At 37.1% G+C, this 17,240-nt stretch overlaps 1 protein-coding gene and 1 pseudogene across 5 annotated transcripts in view; one reads left to right on the forward strand and one right to left on the reverse strand.

Annotated features, from left to right (window-relative positions):
• Rad17 (RAD17 checkpoint clamp loader component) overlaps positions 1-17,240 on the reverse strand; it is a 43,480-nt gene that overhangs the window by 14,882 nt on the left and 11,358 nt on the right. For all 5 annotated transcript variants that reach the window (XM_003460950.5, XM_063258292.1, XM_063258294.1 and 2 more), the window contains 9 exons: positions 16,652-16,704; positions 16,359-16,484; positions 16,202-16,271; positions 9,279-9,390; positions 6,519-6,701; positions 4,548-4,633; positions 4,318-4,464; positions 1,672-1,821; positions 334-454 (listed from right to left, as the gene is read on the reverse strand). In XM_003460950.5, coding sequence (XP_003460998.2) covers positions 334-454; positions 1,672-1,821; positions 4,318-4,464; positions 4,548-4,633; positions 6,519-6,701; positions 9,279-9,390; positions 16,202-16,271; positions 16,359-16,484; positions 16,652-16,704 — 1,048 coding nt within the window. The remainder of the gene's footprint in view (positions 1-333; positions 455-1,671; positions 1,822-4,317; positions 4,465-4,547; positions 4,634-6,518; positions 6,702-9,278; positions 9,391-16,201; positions 16,272-16,358; positions 16,485-16,651; positions 16,705-17,240) is intronic.
• LOC100725150 (small ribosomal subunit protein uS10-like) lies at positions 3,079-3,431 on the forward strand (annotated as a pseudogene).

A 17,240-nucleotide genomic window follows, 5' to 3' on the forward strand; every position in this document is an offset into this window, starting at 1 on the left:
TTTTAATTCTGCTTTATATACTTCTATTGTCATTTATTTATTAATAAAAAGTATGCATTAATTTTGGGTCATAAAATAAAGTAAAGTTATTAGTATATAATTATAGAGCTGAGTGTGGTGGTGCAGGCTGTAATCCCAGCATTCGGGAGGCTGAGACAGGAGGACTGCTGTGAGTTTAAGGCCAGCCTGGGCTACAAAGTGAGTTCAAGGCCAGCCCGAACTGCACAGTGAGACTCTGTCTCCAAAAGAAAAGAAGGTATACAGTCACAAGCTGACTCATAAAAACATATTGGATAAAACACTACTTTTTGGGAAGAGGAAACCTGGGATTACCTTGATTTCTCATTGGGATGGTTAGCAGCGTGAGATATGGTAACAGTTGAGTCTGGAGGCACAAAGCGGGTAGGCAGAAGTCAGAAAAAAGTGCTTTTGCTGCCAGGCAATTTTCCCGATACTACATGGAAAAGAAAAAAAGATGAAAGGCAAATAAAACAAAACTATGATTATGTATTCCAAATTAAACTAAACTTATTACATCACAAAATAAGTGGGCTTATATGCCACAAATATACTCCTAAGAGTTTACCTAACTTGTCTTTTATAATCTTCCTAGGATTAATTAATAATATCATGTCACACCAGCAGCAGTCTCACAGATTTCATATTTAATACCTTCTTGATTTGCTTAAGAGACTACATTAGGTGACTGACCTGTATAAATTACATCTGAATATTCTATGAGCTGGGTTTGGTAACATAGGCCTGTAATCCCAGCACTTGGGAGGCTGAGGCAGAAGGATCACAAGTTTGAAGCCAGCCTGGGAAACAAAGTGAGAGACTGTCTCCAGAAAAAAAACAAAACAAACAAACAAACAAAAAACCCCAGAAAACGAAAAACACTCCAAAAACAAAAACCATTCTACAGTGTTTACACAACCACAAGCCACCAAGCAATGCAGTTCTGAGAACATGTTATATGTTTTTTGTAAGGGCTGTATAGTGTATTAAGTGTTATGATTAGCATGTAGTATTACAGATTTCAAATTCATTCTTCCTACCTGAAATTTGTATCCTTGAGATTTCTTTCTTTTTTGGGGGGGTCTTGCTGTGTAGTACAGGCTTGGTCTTAAACTCATTATGTAGCCCAGGCTGGTCTCAAGGCAATCCTCCTGCCTCAGACTCCCAAGTGCTGAAATTATAGGTATGTACCACCATGCCTGGCTAGAGTATTTATCTATTTATTTTGGTTTTTTGAGACAGGGTCTTGCTATGTAGTTCAGGTTGGCCTTGCACTCACTATGTAGCCCTGTCTGGCCTTGAACTTATGGTGATCCTCCTGCCTCAGCCTCCCTAGGGCTGGAATTACAGACATGCACCACCACACTCGGCCAGAGCTTTTTAACTATAATTAAAATTTAAAATAACTATGCTTTGATTCTAATAAAATTCAACTAACAAATGAAACACGCGTACACTCAAATTCTGTGTTTACCTTTAAAAGTAAACAATTAAGAAAATCATCCTTTTTATGTTTTATCATAATTCTAAGAAAACTATAGCCATTAGCAACTATTTCATAAGAATAAAACATTTACCTGGAACTTAACCCTTGCCTTATCAGAACAGAATTCACAGGGTTCACCTATGCAAAGTCTACAGTTCATTTTTTACCTTCTTATGTATTAGAAACCACTGGGGCTTGTGCAATGGTCGAAAGCTTGATCCCCCAGCTTGACAGTGAGCGAATCCCCGGGCTCTGTTGGAATGGATCACACCTCGTGTAGCAACAGATGTGCCATAGTCCCTGAGTGAAGAGCGCGTCTAACAAGGGAGAAGAGGCAGAATGAAGAAAGTATACCATTTTTAAGCAGTGTTTATTGGTACTGTTGACACATACAAAAAGGCTAACCATATTTAGTTGTTCTATCTTCACTTTTTCCATTGTCACCATAGTCGTAACAACCAGAGTGCTATAAAACTATTTAAAGCAAATTCAATTCAGACAAAGCCAATGCAATAGGTGAACCCTGACTAGGTCTTGGATAGAGCTGAGAGAAACAGCTTTAAATACATTTTTGAGGTAATTAGGGAAACTTGAAGGGACAATATATTACTAAATTACTGTGAACTTTCTTGGGTGTGAGAATGCTACAATGGCTGTAATAGAAAAATATTTTTATTCATGCTCGAGTATTATTATTATTATTATTCTTTTGGGTACTGGGGCTCAGACTCACAACCTTATGCTTGCCAGACAAGTACTTATGCCACTGAGCTAAATCTCTGGCTTGTGCTCAAGTATTACGAGTCATACCATTTGTCCAAAACAAGTATGTACATACATATAGAGATTAAGCAAACATGGAAAAATATAATAATCTAGTGAACAAAAGCATATATAGATTTTCAATGAACTATTCTTTCAATTTATCTATAGATTAAAATTTTCAAAATACCAAGTGCGAGTTTGTGAGTTTGATCCCTGGTACCAAAATTAAATAAGCAATTATATGAGGATAAAAGACATGCAAAAATTTAAGGTGATGAATATACCAATTACCTTGAGGTAATCAATACCAAGCATACAATGAAAACATCACCCTATACACCTTATAAACATATAAATACTATATAGCAATCATAAGAAAACACAATTTTTTTGGTACTGGAGAATGAATGCAAAACCTTTGTACTGAGCTACAACCCCACCCTTTTTCATTTTATATTTTGAGATGAGGTCTTGCTAAGTTGCCCAGGTTGGTCCTGAAGTTGCCATTTTTCTACCTCAGCTTCCCAAGCAGCTGGGATTATAGGTGTGCACTATCATACCTGACAAAAAGTTTTTTAAAATTACAGAAAACAAATTAGGTAAATAAAACTACTAAGCAATGACACTATGATAGTTTTTTTGTAACTTTCCTAATTTTAATTGTTCTTTCAATACTTGTATTTGACTTTCTTTCCAAGTAAGATGTGGTAGTGGGTACAGCACATCTTGGTAGCATATGCCCCTACTTCTGACTCACTGCTGTTCACTCTTTCCGAGGAACAAGACAGTCCGGAAGCCCGGTCGACGCCATGGCACTTAAAGATACTGGAAAAACACCTGTGGAGCCAAAGGTGGCAATTCACCGAATTAGGATTAAATCAGCCACAATGTGAAGTCACTGGAAAAGGTGTGTGCTAACTTGACCAGAGGTGCAAAGGAAAAGAATCTCAAAGTGAAAGGACCTGTTTCCATGCCGACTAAGACCTTGAGAATCACTACAAGAAAAACGCTTTGTGGTAAAGGTTCTAAAACATGGGATCGCTTCCAGGTGAGAATCCACAAGCGACTCATTGATTTGCACAGTGCTGAGATTGTGAAGCAGATTACTTCCATCAGCATTGAGCCTGGAGAGGAGGTTGAAGTCACCATCACAGATGCCTAAAGCAACTGTTTTAATAAACTGATCCTCAATTGTTATATAACTTGTATTTGTAATACAGATATTTGTAATACAGATATAGTAACATATTAAAAGTGTCTAATAGAACTTCCTACAATGATGGAAACATTTTTATAGCTGGGTTGTTCAATACAGCAGTTACTAGCTAAATGTAACTCTCAGGTACTACAAAATGTAACTTGTAACAACTTTTGTTACATGTAAATGTAACAACTTTTAATTTGAATTAAACTTAAATTTAAATGACTACATGTAGTTAGTGGGCACAGTAGTGTGAAGGTGTGAAGGACAATGGCTGGGATGGCACAGGTCTCGCTACGCAGGAGTTCAGGAGTAAGCCTGGGCAACATAAAGTGAGACCGAGTCTCAAAAACATTGGTGCTAGCTGGGGATATAGCTCAGTGGCACAAGCGCCTGCCTGGCAAGTGCAAGGTTGTGAGTTCAATCCCTGGTACCAAAACAAACAAACAAACAAACAAAGCATTGGTACTGGCAAATAAACCCAGAGCCTTATGCCTACTAAGCACGTACTTCACCACTGAGCTATTCCCTCATCTATATAAATTTAAAAAAAAATTCTTTTAAAGCAGCAGAAAGTATAGCAAGATACGTAGTTCTTAGGTCTTCTAACTAATTTTCAAGTTTTAAATTTTTCTATGTAAATATAAATTTTAAAATTAAAAAAATAACTAGAAAAAGTGGTATTATCACAAGAAAACTCAAGTAACCTACTAAGCTTCACTACAAATGCTGGCTTGGATGTTTAAGCAGAGTAATTAAGAGCTGTCACAAAACAATGTCCAAGAATTAAGAGATAAAAAGCAAACTTTCTTAATTCTGAGGAAATAAGTAAGTCAAAAGGTCTTACATTCCAGTCACCATTGAGGATATCTGCAAAACTGAGAAATTCACTGGCTCTCACAAGATCATCTACTTCCATGAAGAAATCTATGTAGTTTTGGTGAAGATATAAATTAAATAACTCTCCTGGTATATGTGACATTTCTACTACTTCCTAGAAAAAGAAGCATAAACATAAATAATTTGGTCAAAATGCTGTGGTCAGGTATGCCTGGTATGTAGTCAGAGAGACCTTACCTCGGGCTGAATAAGTAATGTATCCCGTTCATACTCTGATAAATGGGAGGGCAACCGAGGAGAGTCCAATTCTGTTAAAGGTGCTCCTATAAAAAATTTCTAGAATTACTATTATTTTTTCTGGTATTGGGGATTGAACTCACGACCTCGCACTTGCCAGGCAGGCACTTTTGCCGCTGAGCTAAATAGCCGGTCCTAATTTCTAGAATTATTAAAGGTAGTGTAATCCTTGTAATTATATTTTCATTTGAACATTTTCAATACTTCAGACACATAATGCCAAGATACTAAACAATTAATTAAAAACAAAGCAACAAAATTTTCTAGATGCTCACCTTTTTGTTACTACTATAACAATAACCTGAAAATTCTGAAGCTTGGATTATGGCTTTTTTAGACCTAAAACATTCCATTTCCGAGAGCACAGCCCATTTCTCCTCTTAATCTAGGTTGCTTTTTTTCCCTCAGATTCATCCCAATACAGAAACTTTTCCTGGCTAATTTCCTATAAAGGAAGATGCTATTCTCCACCTGGGAGAGCAGGTACCCTCATTCCCTAACATGAAGGCTTATAAGTGCACTGTAGAGGAGAAAAAGAGTGATGGAAGACAATCAGGTGAGAAGGGCCCCCAAAGTTCAGAGGAGAGTGAATCCACGGAGCTCATCATGACACTAAGAGACAGCTATTTCATTTTCCTATGTGACAGAAAGGTTTCCATGCAGGAATTCCAAATTCTTCCTTCAGGATCTTAAGAGTATCAACTGGGACATGCTACATAAAGAACTGGGGGGTTGGGGTTTTTAGTCACAGAAGGGATAACTCGGAATGTTAGGAATGGGCACCAGGAATAAAGGGTCCAAGGAAAAGCAGGCATTAGAGGAGAAAGAGAGGGCAATGAACATCTCTGATGGTGGAGCAGCAATTGGCAAGGAGTATAGAAAAACTAGAGAGAATTAAAAGAAAGAGTTGAGGACTTGGCACTTTACATATGGCCCCAGGGCTGGAGCCTAGTGGTAACAGAAAGTTCAAGCTATCAAAAGTCTAGAGAGATGGATGTGTTTGTTACCTTTAGTGCACTATAATTTTCATAATTTACAGGAATGGGTATGTCCTGCAGTAGTTTGTTGTTACAGTTACTCTTGCTTATAGGGTGCTCCAATAGCTAAATACATTTTTCTGCTGGTTTAGGCCTTGCCCAATAGTATATAACCTAACCTTTACTCTTTTTCTTAAGAGTCCATACACAAAAAAAAATGTATACATCAGGAAAATAAAAACTTGTATAAATATTTTAAAACTAAATTTATTGAGACATGAGATTAACATGAGTTACCTCTGGACTCTACAATTATAAGAGGTGCTCAAAATGGTGTCCAGTAGCTTCCAGACATTTATTCGTATGGCGAACTGCTAAAGTGTACACACATTTTTTTGGTGGACTCTGAATATAACATTTTAGCTGTTTTGTTACCAGAAATCAAACTCAGAACCTTGCACTTGCCACTTGCCAGGCAGGCACTTGTTTAGCTGAGCTATACCTCTGCCCCCCCCCCTTTTAAATTAGACTTTATTGGTACATTTTAGATATACATAATGATCACATTCATTACAGAGAATTTGTACCTGTACATGATATACTGGTTTTTTCCCCATGCCATTACTCTTCAGCCTCTCTTCCCCTCCCCATTTTCATATTTATAAAGCTTTGCTTCCACATTTTTCTTTTTTTCATTTTTTAAAAGCTTTTTCCTTCTTTCTTTCCCCTTCCTTTTTTCTTATTCTCCTCCCCACTGAAACACTTTCCTCCTATTTCACAATACCTATTACACATTTTGGTCCTCATTTATAATTTCATTTTCTCAAACCAGAGAAACAATATGGTAAATATGGCATTTTAAAAATGTGAAATTTTATTTTTATTATAAGACTAATATCCAACAGATATCAAAAATATGTAAAGATTCTCTTACTTTTACAATATAGAATTTTCCCCAAAGCTCTGAAGAGAAAAAGAGAAACATCTTTGCCACCAACAGCTTGGAACTCTTGATTTTCGAAAACTGTATCAGGTTTTTTCCTCCGCTTCGATTTTGACAGTGCAGCATCTGATTTTAAGGACATTCCTTTTTTTCTTGGCCATAAGCTGCTCTCTCCTAAATACACCAAAGTGATAATGTTTAAAATAAAATCAAAACATAAAAACAAAAAAGGAAGACTTCAGATAGTTATACTAAATATACTAATTAAAATACATTAACAACAATTATAAAATCTGTAAACTGAGTCAGGGTCTTCTTTGGGCTGCTAGCTACTGAAATGGAATAAAATGTGTTTTAAGATTACTTATAACCCCTAAGACAAAGGAAAACAACCAGAAACAAAGATAATCTCATGATACCAGGCAGGTACTTCAGCCACTGAGGTAAATCCCTGGCCCCAATCTCACGATACCTATTGCAAATTTTCGCATACAAAATGACACACTAGTAAGTCATATCACCTTGGTTTCTCAGTGATATTATTCTTAGTCCATGATACATATTAACTAATTTAACTCTCATAACAATAATACGAGGGGGCACAATTATTAAAGAACTGAAATACAAAGAATTTAAGTAACTGGGCCAAGGTTATCAACAAGGAAGCAATTTGGGGTGGGGGGGTTACCTGGGATTCAACTCACAAACTCGTGCTTCCCAGGCAGGTACTTGTGCTGCTGAGCTAAATCCCCAAGGAAGCAATTTTAATCACCTAGGCAATCTGATTTTGCAATCTATACTTAACAACTCTTATCTTTCCACTGATTTCAACAATTTCCAATTTAGGCCTATGTTCAGGTTTCATTTGTAACTTTTCTGTTTAAAACTCAGAATGTGTGCCTTAAAAGTTAAAGTAGTCGGGGCTGCGGATTTAGCTCAGTGGCATAAGAGCCTGCCTTGCAAGCAGGCAGTCGTGAGTTCGATCCCCGGTACCGATAAAAAGGAGAAAAACAAAAAAATAAAAAATAAATAAAATAAAATAAAATAAAAAGTTAAAGTGGTCTTGAGTAGCAAAAATAATATAGGAGCTAGATCCAATCATAATATAGTCTGTAGGATGAGAGAATTAAATGAAAAAAACTCAATTGCTAACACAAATCCTGGCCCACTCAGAAATTACTTTCTCCTCTTTAAGGTTTCTAAGCACAGAGCAATAGTGTTACAGTTACAGAATGCCAACCTGACTCACTGTTGGGCATTGTGGTACATGCCTGTAATGTCAGCACTTGGGAGGCTGAGGCAGGAGGGTCACCGTAAATTCGAGGCCAGCCTGGGCCACACAGTAAGTTCAAGGACATAGGCTAGCCGAGACTACACAGCAAGACTGTCTCAAACACAAAACAAAAACAAAAACAAAAACATCAACCTGGCTTACTTCAGCCTTTTAAATTCATAATTCCAGTACTAAACCTAAGAACAGTTGCATTTATGCTTTCACAAGAATAAGTTGGATTCTGGCTTTAGTTCTAAGATGCCTAGTTCTCTATGGCTATTTTGGAAAAGAAAAGCAGAAACTAAACAAACAGTTTATGCCTGTAGGCAGGAATGTAAGCATTTCAGACGAATTCTGAAAGCTCCACAGATGGCTTTTCTTTAAAATGAATTCCTCAAGGTTAGTAGCTTCTAGTTAGGAGCTGGCTAAATGCTTCCCAATCAGGAATGCAGTCAGGAATACTCTCAGAATAACAGTGTAACTCACTGCCATTAGTGGAACAACCTTCCTATACCACAATGATTTACCCTTTTAACATATTATTGGGGCAATATATTTGTTTTTGTTTTGTTTTGGTATCAGGCATTGAACTCATGACCTCACGCTTACCAGACAGGCGCTTATGCCGATGAGCTAAATCCCCAACAGGGGCAATATATTTGCTAAACACAGAAACTATGAAAAAGTTCACAAGCAAGCACACCTCAGCACAGTATCATTAACCTAACCGCTGGCAGCTTTTTGAGCCCTTAATTCAAACACTGTCAAGCACTATAATAAGTATCCATAAGCATTATTTTGCTTGTTTATCGCACAGCCTTGTGAGAGGTTCTCACAGAATTGCTGAGAAAAAAGAGGCACAAAAAGATGGGTCACTTGCAGTGGTCTATCTAGATGTTCTCTGGTACATCTGATCCCAAATAATTTGGAAAGGTAAAGCAGCCATGCAAATGACTCAAGTTTTGTCTCAAACAGATATGAGGATATAAACGATGACATATTCATAGAGGTTGGTATATTCATTTACACGTACATGATTTTAAGCCAATGTCTCAATAAAAAAGTGTACATCTGTACAGTAGTCCCTCCATGTGCACTGTGGGCACATTCCAAGACCCCCAGTGGATACAGATGCTTGAAATTAGAGAAAATCAAATCACTCAGGAGGCTGAGGCAGGAGGATCATTGTGAGTTCGAGACCAGCCTGGGCTACAAAGTGAGCTCAAGGCCAGCCTGAACTGCATAGTGAGACCCTGTCTCAAAAAAACAAAACAAAAAAAAGTTTATTTTGGGCTAGAAGCTTAGCTTAGTGATAGGAAACTTGCTTAGCATGCACAAGGCCCTGGGGCTCTATTTTGAGCATTATGTGCACATGTGCGTACTTACACATATGCACACACCTGGTTTGATTTTGCTTCATGAATAATGAGGGAAGTCAGCCATCTCTAGAATGCTCTGAATGCTGCTTCTACCATTACCTTTTGAAGAAGAAAACTGGAGGCTGTTTATTGCACTTCTGATATCACCAGAACATCCTTGGCAGAGCAACTCTAGAGAAGTTTTATCAGGGACAATAATTTTTCCTCCATTCTGAAATCAGAAAATTAAATTTGAAAAAAATGCTTTCAAAAAAAACACCCATAAAACCCATTTTCTACTCAGTGGAGATATAGTAGGTTTCTTCAAGTTTGAATGCTACAAAGTCTACATGCTATGGGTGGTGGATGTAGCTCAGTGGCAGTGTCTGCTTGAGGCCCTGAGTTTGATTCCCTGAACTCCCCACTCCAAAAAGAGTGTCCATGCTGAACACCAGCCTGCCTCTGAATGGCATAAGTACTGATGACTGTGTAAAGTAAAATTCCAGGAGTGTCAAATATTGCTTACTATTTCACTCTAACCAGGGAATATTTTTGTCATTTTCCTCCCACTGTGAGGAACTGAACGTAAGGCCTTCACACCAGCTATAGCCGTTTTCAAAAACATTTTTTTTTTTATTTTGAGAAAGGTTCTAAGTCACTAAATTGTCCCGACTGGGCTTGAACTTGCAGTCCTCCTACCTCATTCTCCATCATGCCTGGTACCAGATTAACTTCACTTTTTATTAATACATCTAATTTTAAAAAACTGTTTTGAGGGTTATAGCACTTAGTGGTAGGGTGAATGCTTCAGAATGCAAGAGGTCCTATGTTCAGTTTCCATCCCTAGCATTGAAAACATGATCCTTAATAAAAAAAATTGTTGTCAGAGGGTTTGTTTGTTTGTTTGGCTTTTTGAGATGGGGTTCACTATGCAATTCAGATTGGTCTAGAACTCACTTTGTTTTTTCTTTTTTTCCAAGTCCATATTATTTCATGGAGAAAAAGAAAGAAGGAAAAAAACCCTCAAACAAAATTATCAGGGGCAATAATAATACATACACTGCACACTATCATTTCCAAATCATCCATCCAGAGCATAAGACATCTGCATTCAATTATCTGAACAATAATCATCACACATCCTTCTCTTCAGTGAACTCAGAGCAATCAGTTGTTTGACTATTTTAACTATTTTTTATGTATGTATACATACACATTCACATTTCTTTTGCTTTCTCACACTGAGACAATACCTTGTTTACACATGTGTATCTTATTTATTTCACTGAGTATGGTCTCAAGTTGCATCCATTTACTTGTAAGTCTCCAATTTATCCTTTTTTATGGCCGAGTAGTACTCCATTGTATAAAAATACCACATCTTTTTTATCCATTCCTCAGTCAATGGGCATTTAGGTTGTTTCCAAGATCTGGCTATTATGAATTGTGCTGCTATAAACATGGGTGCACATATATCACTGTGGCATGATGCTTTTCTTTTGGGAAGATACACAGGAGAATAGGTAGGTTGAATGGGACATCTAGTTTTAAGTTTTTTGAGGAATGTCCACACTGACTCCCACAGTGGTTGCACCAGTGGGAACAATCCCACCAACAGTGGACAAGGGTTCCTTTTTCCCCACAGCTCCTCCAGCATTTGTTATTGCTTGATTTCTTGATGACAGCCATTCTTTCTGGGATGAGATGGAATCTCAGTGTTGTTTACTTTGCGTCTCTCAAGTGACCAGTAACAATGAACATTTTTTCACATATTTATTTGCTGCTTATATTTCTTCATCTGAGAAGTGTATATTCGTCTCAGACACCCATTTCTGGATTGGGTCTTTAAATCTGGGAGGAGTGATTTCTTTGCATCCTTTATATGCTCTTAATAGTGTTCCTTGTATCTGAGGTACAGTTGGCAAACATTTTCTCCCACATTGTGGGTTGTCTCTTTACTCTTAGTGGTTTCTCTTGCTGTGCAAAAGTTTTTCAATAGGGTGAGATCCCAGTGGTTGATTCTTTGTGACAGTTCCTGTGCAACTGGGGTTTTGTTCACAAAGTCTCTGCCTACACTAATGAGTTCAGAGTTTTACCTACTTTCTTCCAGCAGATTTAATGTTTCTGTTTTAATATTAAGATTTTTGGTCTATTCTGATTTCAGCTTGGTACATGGTAAAAGATATAGGTCATTTTTTTTTTTTTTTTTTAACCATTTTCTTTTTTTATCGGTACCGGGGATGGAACTCACGACCGCCTGCTTGCAAGGCAGGTGCTTATGTCGCTGAGCTAAATCCCCAGCCCTGATATAAGTCATTTTAATGTTTGCATGTGTAGGCTAGTTTTTCCAGCACCATTTATTTAAAAAGGCTACCTTTCTTCCAGTGAGTGTGTTTGGCACCTTTCTCAAACATAAGGTAGCTTAGTGTGTCTGCAGTTGTTTGTGCATCTTATAATCTATTCCATTGATCTTCAGGTCTTGTTTTTTTTGGGGGGGGGGGCTAGTACCACACTGTTTTTATCACAGTAGCTGTATAGTATAATTTCAAGTCAGGGATTGCGAAGCCCCCAGTAGTGTCTCTTTGTTGCCCAGTATTGTCTTTGCTATTATAGGTCTCTTCTAGTTCCAGATGAATTTTTCAGATTGTTTTCTCTAATTCTGTGAGATACAGTATTGGAATTTGATTGGTTTTGCAACGAATCTGTATAAGAGTTTTGGTAGTATGGCCATTTTCACTATACTGGCTCTTCCTACCCAAGAGAATAGGATATTTCTCCAGTTTCTCATGTCCTCTTCAATCACGTTTTTCAGAGTACTGTAGTTTTTAATGTAGAGGTCTTTTACATCCTTTTTAGACTGATTCCTAGGTATGTCATTTTCTTGGACGCTACTATAAAAGGTACTGTTTTTCCTGTACAGGAAGGTTACTGATTTTGCAGTGTTGACTTTGTAACCAGCTACATTACTGAATTTGCTTAATAAACCTAGTAGTCTTTGGTGGAGTTTTTGGCGATCTTCTAAGTAGAGTATCACGTATCTGTAAATAATCAGTTTAACTTCTTCCTTTCCTATCTTTATTCCTTTCTTTCTTTTGTCTAACTGCTCCCACTCAAGTTTCCAGGACTATATTCAGTAAAAGTAGAGACAGTGGATGTCCTTGACTTGTTCCTGATTTTAGAGTGAAAGCTTTCAGTTTTTGTTCATTTAGTATGATGTTTGCTGTTGGTTTGTCGTAGATGGCTTTTACCAGATTGAGATAAAGACCATCTATTCCAATTTTTCATAGGTTTTTTCATAGGTTTTTTTTTAAAATCATGAATGGGTGCTGAACCTTGTCAAAAGCTTTTTCTGAATCTAATGAGATGATCATATGATTTTTGTCCTTGGCTCTGTTAATATAGTGATTTATATTTATGGATTTAGGTATGTTGAACCATTCCTGGGATGAATCCTACTTGATCATTGCTGCAGTCTATTTGCCAGTGTCTTGAGGATTTTTACGTCAATGTTTACTAGGGAGATGGGCCTGTAACCCTCTTTCCTTACTTGGGTCCTTCTCTAGCTTTGGTATCAGGGTATTGCTTGCTTCCAGGAATGAATTTGGGACTTTCATTTCCCTCTCAATTTCATTAAAGAGTTTGAGAAGTAGTGGTGTTAAATGTTCTCTAAATTTCTTATAGAATTCAACAGTGAATCCATCAGGGCCTGGGCTTTTCTCTGTTGATAGGTTTTTAATTATGTTTTCAATTGCACTTACTGATATTGGGTTACTTAGGACTTTTATATCTTCTAGATTCAGTTTGAGTAATTCATATGTACGTAGGAATCTGTCCATTTTTTCTGTATTTTCCATCTTATTAGAATACAAATTTCCAAAGTAGGTATAGATGTTTGTGGTTTTCTGCAGGGTCTGTTGTAATTTTGTCCTTTTCATTCCTAATTGAGTGAATCTGAGTCTTTGCTTTCTTTTCATAAGGTTGGCTAAGAGTCTGTCAGTTTTAGTCTTTTAAAAACAAACTCTTTGATTCACTGATTCTTTATATTGTTCTTTTACTCTCCAGTGTGTTAATTTCTGCTCTGATCTTTATGATTTCTTCCCTTGTATGAGTTTTTGTCTTAGCCTGTTCTTCTTTTTCTAGAAGTTTGAGGTTCAACATTAAGTTGTTTGTATGTGCTTCCTCTGCTTTCCTGAAATGCATATTTATGGCTATAAATTTCCCTCCTTAGACTGCTTTATGTCCCACAAGTTCCAGTGTGATGTACTGTCATTATCACTGCACTGTAAAAAGTGTTTAATTTCTTCTTTAATGTGTGACCCATTTGTTGTTCAACAGAGTGCTATTTAATTTCCATGTGTTTATGGAGTTCTTGTGATGGCATGGATTTCCGTATGCATGGGACAATTTCAATTCCTTTGTCAATTACTTAAGCATATTCTTATGAATCAGTATATAGTCTCTTTTGGAGAATGTCCTGTGTGTAGCTGAGAAGAATGTGTATTCTGGCGTTGTAGGATGAAGCACTCCATAGACATCTATTAAGTCCATTTGTAGAACTCACTTTGTAGCCCAGGCTGGTCTCAAACTCACAGTGATTCTCTTGCCTCAGCCTCCCGAGTGCTGCGATTACAGGTGTGCATCACTTCACCTGGCTAGAGAAGTGCTTTTAAAAAAACAATTCTAGGGGCTGGGGATAAATCCCCAGCTAAAGCTCAGCGGCATAAGCGCCTGCCTTGCAAGCAGGCAGTCGTGAGTTCGATCCCTAGTACCGATAAAAAGGAAAAAGACAAAAAAAAAAAAAAAAAAAAGAAAGAAAAAAGAAAACAATTCTAGATATGGATTATGTGCCAAAGTGGAAATGTAATTTGAAATTATAATCCTTGAAAGCTGAAGAACACAGTAAACATGCTGATTATGAACATGCAAATGTGGCTGAAATGTACAATCAGTCATTCTTCCACACTCTACACACTCACTATGAGCCAAGTCTAAAGAACATTTTCACAAAAGCAAAGCAATCGTTTTATAAACTTATTAAGAAATTTCAGTACTTTTTCATATAACTGACTTAGGATGTCAATCCTCTTTTCGATTTTCCAACCTAGTTTTTTGGTACTGGGGATTGAAGTCAGGGTGCTCTTCTACTGAGCTACCCTAGCCCTTTTAATTTTGAGATGGGGGTCTTGCTAAATTGCCTAACCTGACCCCAAACTTGCGATCCTCCAGCTTCAGCCTCTGGAGTACCTGAGGTTACAAAACTGGTATCCGTCACCACCTTGGTTAAATCCAGTTTTTTCTGGGGGAGGGTACAGGGAGGCATGGATGGTGCTAGAATTGCACCCAGATTCTCATACTTGCTACACAAATGATCTATCACTAAGCCACATCCTTAGCCCTATATAACAAAACTTTTAAAGGTAAATGCCATTTACAATTAATGACCAATATTAAAACAAAAGTTGGTTTTTTCCATCTTGATAGTAAGTACTGGGGACTCAGTCCAGGGCCTTTTTACTGAGCTACATCCCCATTTTTTTATTGCACAGGGTCTTAAGTTGCTACATTTCCTAGGCTGGGCTCAAACTTTCAATTCCCCTGTTCTAGCCTCCCAGAGTGCTGAGACTACAGGTACATGGCTTTTAAAATACACGTTTGGAGTTAAATGTGATAAAATAGTATGTTGACTATTGTTCTTGGTTACTCTGTAATGTTGAATAAATATTTAAAACTATAATATGCATTATCATGCCTATAGTAGAGCATGTGAATTTTTTTTTTTTGGTATTTTTGAGTCAGGGTTTCACCATGCAGTTCAGGCTGGTCTTGAACTCACTTTGAAGCCCAGCCTAGCCTTGAATTTGCAGTGATTCTCCTGTTTCCTGAGTGCTAAGATTACAGACATGTGTCACCACACCTGGCTCAAGCATGAGAATTGCTTTTTTAATTTTTTATTATTTTTATTGGTACTGGGGATCGAACTCACAACCTTGCACTTGCAAGGCAGGCGCTTATGCCACTGAGCTAAATCTCCAGCCCAAGCATGAGAATTTTTAAAAGCCAAAATCAGATCTATGCAGAACTAATGACACTAACCACCTTTATGTACTTTCATCACACACACACACACACACACACACACATATCCATATCCATGCACATTTATTGTTATTGACAATTAGTTGTTTTAATACAGTAAGTTAAGAGTTAAAAGAAACTTGAGGGGATGGGGATTTTGCTCAGCGGCATAAGCGCCTGCATGGCAAACAGGCAGTCATAAGTTTGATCCCCGGTACTGATAAAAAGGAAAAAGACAAAAACAAAACAAAAAAAAGAAACTTGAACCCCATTTGATCCTTAATAGTTATAGTACACTGTACAAGTTATTCCTTCTACAAAGCTCAATTTTTTACTTCTACAATAGGTATAGTGTACTCATTTGTACATTAAAGAAATTTTTTTTGCCTTCTACTTGAGATTTTATCGGTACATTTTAGATATACATAATGGTCACACTCATCATAGAGAATTAGAGAATTTGTACATGTACATGATATAACTTGCTCTTTTTAGTATATGTGCTGCCGAAGAACAACTTGCTCTTTTTTTTCCTCTATGCCCCTATCCTCCCTTCAACATCTCCTCCCCTCCCCATTTACAAAGCTTTGTTTTCATGTTTCCCTTCTTTAGAAAGTATTTCCTTGATGACAGCTATAATTTAGAACACTAAGCCTAGCAAAGAGAAAATTTACATCAATGTGAATGTTAAGTCTAACAGTAAAAAGAAGTTAAATTATTTCTTGTCTTTTGCAGTTTTTATCGGTACCAGGGATTAAACTCATAACTGCCTGCTTGCAAGGCAGGCGCTTATGCCGCTGAGCTAAATCCCCAGCGCTGAAATTATTTTTAATCAGTATTTCCCCTAGTTGATCAAATGACATGCCATATGAGTTTTTCATCCTAAAATCATGTCTGCAACTCTTCCAGTATATATTCTATATAAGTTTTTTAATCACTAAAAGGTAAAAGTCAAATTCACCACTTACTTTATTAGCTTCCATAGTCACTATTCGGTTAAGAAATTTCATCATAATTGTTGGTGCCACAGGGTTGAAACTGTAAGTAAGACAGAGATGAGAATTAAATGATTAATTTAGAAATATTGCCACGTATATGAACATTCTAAGCAGACATCTTTCTTACCTAATGGTTGAAATGGAACATTCTTCTTGAATTTCTTTGGGAAATAGTAACCTATGATTATTATCTCCATTAGCACTGTCAGAAATTATAAATATAAGAGGACATCGGCCAATCTGCACATATTTCCTAAAACAAGAAAATACAGAAATGTTGAAACATAAGCTACTTGCCATTTCAAGTGCACTTTTAATTATTGGATCAATGGTCCATGGCAGGTTGAGAACCGCAGCCACTGAGCAGTAGACCCAACCCCTAGTGTGGCGCTGAGAATATTGTGCTTCACTCATACGCACCTCAGAACATCATGTAAAGTGTGAGGATCTCGGTAAAATTGATTAGGTAAATCCTGGTAAGAAACAGAGAATAAATGTTAATTGTACTCTTTTGCATATTTATTTTCAGATTTATCTCTTTCAAGACAAGAAAAAATGTATCCAATGTATTTTCACTGTAACGTTCAGAGAAATTAAGAGAACTATGAAATAGCTCAACAGTAGCACACATTCATGGAAACCTCAAGTTTTGGATTAAAGTTCACAGAAGTCACTTTACCAGTTGTAGTAGAGAAATAATTTTTCAAATATTTCCTTTGCTCTTCTGTACTGAAGCTGTTAAGTTTTTTTTTTTTTTTTTAAGCTGTTAAGTTTTAAACTTTGTTAACCTATACCTGTACTAAGTTTACTGAAAAAGACTTTAGGTTTCTGCAATGACAAAGCCTTTGTGTTTTGCTATCCTGAGCCATTCAGCCCTGGAGATAGTTAATGTTTACAAACAAGGTATGCTGTACAACCTTTCACTCAATAGCAGCAGCACAGCTTATTATGTGTTTTTGGGGGGTTCTGGGAATTGAACTTAAGACCTCACACTTGCTAGGTAGGTGCT

The sequence above is a fragment of the Cavia porcellus genome, unplaced genomic scaffold (assembly GCF_034190915.1).
Source record: "Cavia porcellus strain 051 isolate PalLab524CR breed Dunkin Hartley unplaced genomic scaffold, mCavPor4.1 scaffold_11, whole genome shotgun sequence".
In the NCBI taxonomy this organism is placed as follows: domain Eukaryota; kingdom Metazoa; phylum Chordata; class Mammalia; order Rodentia; family Caviidae; genus Cavia; species Cavia porcellus.